This window comes from Octopus sinensis, linkage group LG11 (genome assembly GCF_006345805.1).
Source record: "Octopus sinensis linkage group LG11, ASM634580v1, whole genome shotgun sequence".
In the NCBI taxonomy this organism is placed as follows: Eukaryota; Metazoa; Mollusca; class Cephalopoda; order Octopoda; family Octopodidae; genus Octopus; species Octopus sinensis.
Genome location: NC_043007.1, coordinates 40,563,796 through 40,571,401, shown reverse-complemented (window position 1 = coordinate 40,571,401; position 7,606 = coordinate 40,563,796). Strand labels below are relative to the sequence as shown.

The 7,606-nt window shown below is 34.8% G+C and overlaps 1 protein-coding gene across 1 annotated transcript in view; it reads left to right on the top strand.

Annotated features, from left to right (window-relative positions):
• The first annotated feature begins 468 nt into the window (after positions 1-468).
• The window catches only part of LOC115217600 (solute carrier family 22 member 8-like), a 19,581-nt gene continuing 12,443 nt past the window's right edge, over positions 469-7,606 (top strand). The window contains exons 1-4 of the mRNA XM_029787352.2: positions 469-648; positions 2,706-2,914; positions 4,390-4,620; positions 6,949-7,151. Of these exons, the coding sequence (XP_029643212.1) occupies positions 489-648; positions 2,706-2,914; positions 4,390-4,620; positions 6,949-7,151 (803 nt within the window). The 5' untranslated portion in view covers positions 469-488. The remainder of the gene's footprint in view (positions 649-2,705; positions 2,915-4,389; positions 4,621-6,948; positions 7,152-7,606) is intronic.

Here is a 7,606-nt window from a genome sequence, read left to right as displayed (position 1 = left end):
GAAACAAGTTATTTTCAATATAAATGTGGGGGGCTAACTTAGGTTAAAGGCTTGGAGAAAACTGAATTTTTTTCTATTATTTTGCATTGAACATTTACCTATTGGTTTTGCACTGGAATCGTTCCCGATGAATTATTCGTAATGTAAGTAAATTATATTTAGATGATAAGTGGTTCTAGGTTAATTTCTAAATGATATTCCACTTCATATATTAGCTGGAATAAATTATTCCAAGTACATGACATTTTAATGCAGGTCAAATGCATTTCGACAATTATATACATATAAGAAATGATGTACAGACACACATACACACATACACATATATATTTTATTTACATACACACACACACACACACACACACACACACACACACACACACACACACACACCACACACACACACACACACACACACGTGTATATGAAAAGAGAATTGGTTGAGGGAAATAGATAGACAGACACAAAGAAAGGGCCGTGTAGTAAAGATGAACGAAGGCAAAGACAATATGAAATCTTCCCAGATTGATGTCGATGGAATCATGCGTACTCTAGGACATAATAAATATTTCCATACCACTCAATTCATCCTGATTAGTGGCTCCATAATCATAGCATCGACCAACAGTTTCCTCTATATGTTCTATGGTATGTATGATGTTTTACATGTGCGTATAAACAAACATACACACACACACACACACAAAAAACACACATACATACATAGACTCACACTCATACACATAGACTCATACACACACATACTCACACATAGACTCTCTCTCTCTCACACACACATACATACACTCATATATGATTTCTGTCTACTCGTTAGACGACCATGACCTTTGCTGACTGATTGGTAGTAGTTATGCCCGTGCAAGTGTTTTAGGTCGAATGCAACTTGCAGAACACCACGACACTGCAACTCCCACTACCAATACCAAGAAACCCAGAGACAATCAAAGTGCAATATATTCGGCTCAGCAGAGTAGCGGGTTTTATATACAAGTCAGCCTTCTCCTGGGGCGAAGCATTAGCAAAGACGAGAGGTTTTTCACTCCAAGTGGGTTTACTGCGCCCTCAGAGTATTTCTACGTCCAGTTGATTGTATGCTAATTAACCCTTAGCTGGGACCATGACAGGTGCTACTACTCTTGGACAGAGTAGACCTAGGTACAATAATGATTAAGAGATGGTTCCACATACATCAGAACCCTGGAACTCCCGAACCAGTGTCCCACTACCGGATGCATTTTGAAGTTGTACACAGGACACACAGATACACATACATATATACATAGATACATACATACACGCATACATATATACATATATACATACACACAAACATATATATATACAGACATACACACATACATAAATACGTACATACACACATACATACATACAAACACACATACACACACACACACATACATACATACATACATACATACATACATACATACATACATACATACATACATACATACATACATACATACATAACCTTTACCTTACACACATTTTTTACTCATTCACTGATGTTGGTCACTGGAATACTCTTAAATATTTGGTCACATCGAGTCCAATATATATTTCCAACAGTCACCCATTTTATTGATCTTTAGTTATTGGCCTGCTACATTAGGAGACATAAGTTGCTACACATAAAAACAACATTGATTTTCATCTCTGTAAACATTCGTCAATTTAGTTTTTCTCTTAACTTTTAAAGGATCTAAAAATAAGTCATAAAATTCCAGTCGTTATAAAGCACCTTTTTTAACTTTCAAAACTTCTTACTTTCGGTTTAACTTATAAAATTAGTGTGTAAAAGGGAAGTAAGTCCCCTGGCTTAAAACATTCAAGGAAGATAACTCGGGAAATTTATTGGTTTTAAATTTTAGGCAAATATATGAGTTTAGAGAGTGAATGTTATTTTTTGGTGTTTTTTTAAATTATTGGTCTTGATCATGGGATTTATGGCCATGCTGGGGCACCTAGACTCTAAACAAACTTTTAAAAATTATTTCCCAGTTTAACTGATCCCTATTTACACTGTCTCAATTCGTAAAACAAAGTTATAAGTTTATTTACAATAATTGAGAGACACATGTAAGGATATAGAAGTTGGACGGGCTTCCACAAAAATCGTGATAATAATCTTATTCTTATTTAGAAGTGTTCGTTCAGCTCGAGATTGAATTACAAGACACTTTATCCCAAGATGTTGTGCAAATAAATAAAACTGCTTGAGATAGACATAGAAAATATGCACAAATGTATACATGTAAATAGGGAGAAAGCAAAAACTAAACATTTTCAAACAATGAATATTCAAGTAGAAGTATGTAGATATTTATATATTAACAGATCAAATTTACACAGATTACAAAGATACGGAAAATACAGATACAGACACAAACACACACACACACACACACACACACACACACACGCACGAACACACACACACACACACACACACACACACACACACACACACACACACAACACAAACACGCACGAACACACGTGCACACACACGCACGAACACACACACACACACACACACAAGTATGTATGTATGTATACTGCTTCTTCTTTTTGCTAATTCTAGGGAAAAGAATCTTTAATCTTTGTCGAAATTTCCGAACAAGTTCGAAGACATAGCTCATTTTCTCTGCCTTGTTTCACAGCCCTCACCCCTGAATACCAATGTAATAATCTGACCGAGTTTCAATTCAACCAATACAATATATCAATTAATGAAGTCAGTGTGGTGTATGATAAATGCTCCATAGACATCATCAACGCCGATGAAGGGCTAACTACAGAGAACCGAACCCTGGACTGTGTGAATGGTTATTATTATACCACTCCAGTTGATAAATCGATAGTGTCACAAGTAGGTTGAATTCTGTTATTATATTAAAATATTTCTTAATTATTTCAAAATTAATCTGTATTCATCCCAGTTTTATGTCGTCTCTGTATTGTCTGACGGAAAGTTATGACCATTTTAGCTTTCTAAAATATAACACTACCCCCAAAAAAAGTAAAAAAAACAAAAAAAAAACAAAAACAAAAACAAAAACAAGACTTTTAGGTCTTTTTCGTCGTTTGTTAATAATATCATTAATTATATGAACGGATTATATGAATCAATCATTAATTATATGAATGGATGAATATATTCATGAAGTAATAAAAGACAATTGTTTCACAAAGGTTTGATAAAGTCATTTTTCTTAGTGTTTTATAAATGTAGGTTCTCCGTATATTTGGATAGCTTAACTTAATGAGTTTTGACTTTTAAGGATGCTGAAGTACCGATACCGTCACCAGCCTGCAACCATGCTACCAAAATGCATAATACACCTGAAAATTATCTTTTTATTGAAAAAAAAAACATGCTGAGATTTCCAAAAGAAAGTAGGAAAGGAACATTTTTATGGAACAGTAAAATGCTATAATTACGAACATTTTTGTTTAAAATACAGTAAGTAAATATTCAAATCTGAATAGACGTAGAAAAGTGTATCTATACATGAAAATACGAGCTCTGTCTTCTTGGTATCATACAAAATGTACAAGAAATATTCTGAAAGTCAATTGCAGCCTCTCATCCATCCAACTGTCTTAGAACTTCTACAAAAACTTCTCAGCATTGCCCATCTACCACTGAAATAAAAATCCTAGCACAGAAAGTATCAAAGGTATGCAAGAATATAATATAATTTCTTAACTGCCGTTTATCTGTTTGCAGGTATATTGTTTGAATCAGTGGCAGAAAATATTTTCAGTGTCAGAGACGAATTACTAGTGTAAAGAACGGTGGGGATGTATGTATGCTGAAGGAAAATAACCAAACTTTAATTCTATAAATTCATAGGTAATTCATGGATATGCAGCTTTTATTAAATTGGACGGTTTTTGTTTTCGTTCATAAAAGGTTTCTTTCCATTTGGGACATTTACGAACAGCTTCAGAGGATGGGTTTAAAATCAAAATAGGAGGAGGTGTTGCTTTTTTTCTGGTTTTGATCATGTAGCAAAAACCATAGAAATTTTCTTGGACGTCATGTGTTTTTTTTCTTAGTAGATCTGCAATGTTTGAAACGATGAAACACAAAGGCAAACAAACTAAAGAGGAGTGTCTATGAGGTCACTGATATGTTAAAAAAAAAAAGAACACATTGGACAATCTACTCTTAAATACACTACAATTGCAACAAAAGAAAGACAGGATGATCAGAATTGAACTTTACAATATAATCATATCTAATAACAACAGCTTCGATGTACAAACAATTTTTGAATTATCTCTACACGGTAATCAAATAATTCTACTTTTGAACATAAAATATGTTTATTTTTACAGTGGGACCTGGTCTGCAACAATTTAGGATTGGCTGAATCAACTCAAACGGTTTATACTTTGGGTCAAATGATCAGTGGCCTGTTAGCACCATGCTTGATAGAAAAATTCGGACGAAAACCTATGAGAGTGTCAAGTCATATCTTGCTGTTAGTCTTCAACTTAATCGCTGCATTTTCTCCGTCTTATTGGTTGTTTACAATAATGAGATTTTTGATTGGAGGAGCCCGAGAGGTAATGCCTTTATACGTCATTTTCACACATAGACACGTCTTTTCTCACGTATATATGTATTTATTGTATGTATGCATACACATGTATAATTACTAACATAAGAAAACGAAATAGCCATAACAATGGTGCGTTGTTCGCATGTTTTGAAAATCTCCCAAAAATTTGTGAAAATTCTCTTACAATTAAAATAATTGTCAACGGTAGAACTGAAAATTATTCAGCGGTTAAGACTATATATATTCATTGAAAACACAGAATGCTGCCTCTCTATCTCAGTATCCAAATATACATGGAATATGATGATGATAATATTGGTTTCAAATTTTGGCACAAGGCTAACAATTTCGGGTCAAGGGTAAGTCGATTAATATCGACTCCAGTGCTCAACTGATATTTATTTTATCGACCCTGAAAAGATGAAAGGCAAAGTCGGCCTTGGTGGAATTTGAACTCAAAACGTAAAGACAGACCATATACACAAAGCATTTCGCCAGGCGTGCTAACGACACTGGCAGCTCACGTCCTTTATGAGAATGATAATATCAATTATAAAACCTATCAAACTTGAGATCATACATTTCCCTTTATCAACGACGAAAGAAAATACAATCTTTTCTCTCTTTTGTTATTGACAATCAATAAAATATCGATGGCTAACTACATTCTACTGTCTTTTAAATTACTTTTGCTTACACACACACACGCGCGCACATACAACAAACACACACACACACACACACACACACACACACACACACACACACATGCACACACACACATATGCATATACATATGCGGTGAGCTGGCAGAAACGTTAACACGCCGGGCGAAATGCGTAGCCGTATTTCGTCTGCCGTTACGTTCTGAGTTCAAATTCCGTCGAGGTCGACTTTGCCTTTCATCCTTTCGGGGTCGGTAAATAAAGTAGCAGTTACGCACTGGGGTCGATGTAATCGACTTAATCCCTTTGTCTGTCCTTGTTTGTCCCCTCTAAGTTTAGCCCCTTGTGGGCAGTAAAGAAATATATACATATGTACGTATATTGTCAAGCTGCTACCATTTCCAGTCTCTGAATGACTGCTTATATGAAATTCATAGTAATGATTCAAGAAGCTATAATTTACACGCACGTGCATACATACGTAATACATACATACGTACGTACATACATACATACACATACATCCATACATATGTGTATGTATATATATATGTGCTTCTGTATGTGAGTATTCATACACACAGCACACACCTATATCAACACCCATATACATATGCGCATCTCTGTTCGTATGTGAACGTTCTATCTTTATAACCTCAGCTATACTCTTGTTTAATCGGTTCAGTGTTATACAACTAATTACTCTCTAAATCAATGTTCATATTTACCTTATATTAATACCGAATGTAAAAGACGCCACAGTTTCAGTAAACTTATATATATATATATATACATATATATACTCATCTAACAGTACCTAGCATGCAAAAACTTTGTACGCCTTGAGAACGATTTTACTGTATTTCTATATACTATAAATAGACTGAATGGTGAGTCTCATAACATTTTGGAAAGAATTGAAACATTGTCTTGTTGTAGGCTATAAAGCAGAAGTCACCTAGGAAAACTCAATTTTTATAACTAAGGGGGGTAAGTATCAGATAGGAGGGATAATATATTTAATTCCTTATTTATTTATTTATGCGCCCTTTTCAAACCTAGTCAGGCTCATGGGCCCGGTTTCCCGGTTTCTGTGGCGTATGTGTCTCCCCACCAGCTGGACGAGACGCCAGTCCATCGCAGCGTTAATCAATAAACAGGAAGAGAGAGTGAGAGAAAGTTGGGGCGAAAGAGTACAACAGGGGTCGCCACCACCCCATGCCGGATCCTCGTGGAACTTTAGGAATCGAAACCGCAATCCTCCGACACCGAGTCCGCTGCCCTAACCACTGGGTCATTGCGCCTCCACTTATATTTAATTCTTACTACGTTATAAATCATCGTGATGATGGTATTGTGACATCTAACTTGCAACAACAACTTACACTTTTTTCTTTTTACAACACAGTGGATTGGTAACAAAGCAAATAAGTATGGCGTAGTCTCCATTATGTGCGTATTGTGTTATCAATCGGTTTTCCTAAATTTAAAAATATATTTCGTTAAATAAACAGATGTACAGATGTCGTTGATTACATACAATACTCTTTTGCATTAACATTTCAATATTTCTTCAGTATTTACAGTGTTAGATAATATGAATTATACTCAGTATCATATCCACATTCTATATAAGTTTGAAATTTTCGTTGTTTCTTTCATTTCAGGCGTACTCCATTAGTACAGCAGTTTTACTTTCTGAATTATATCCAAAAGAAAGACGTATCATTATGTCCTGCCTATTTATGAATATCTGGGGTCTTTATAATTGTGTTCTAGGATATATAGCCTACATTTTGAAAGATTACAGTTGGAATGTATCATTCCTGTTCAATGCTGTTCTTTCGGGATATTTCATACTGGACTTTTTGTAAGTACAATTTACCTCTACAGACATATATACACATACACATACACACATATACACACAATTGTCTCTAAATGTGACTAGGGTGTTAAGAAACACCTACATTACTAGAAATACGAACGAAAATACTCTAATGCAGTAGTTAACACACATGAATGAAAACATATGCACAAACTGGGACCTGAAACGTCCGAAATGTGCCGATCAGGAATTCTTAATACTGACGTCAGTATCGGCAGTTTCCGTTGACTCATAAGCCCACTAAATCTCGGAATTTTTCGTCTTGCTTCTCTAAAAGTATATATATTATCATCATCCAAATTAAAGATGATTTAGCGATTCGTTAATGTGTACACATAAAATTAACATAAACAGCACTTTGCAATATTTCACCAAAAAGGAGAATAATGAATATGATTAGGGTGTTAAGAATCACCTACATTGCTAGAAATATGAAG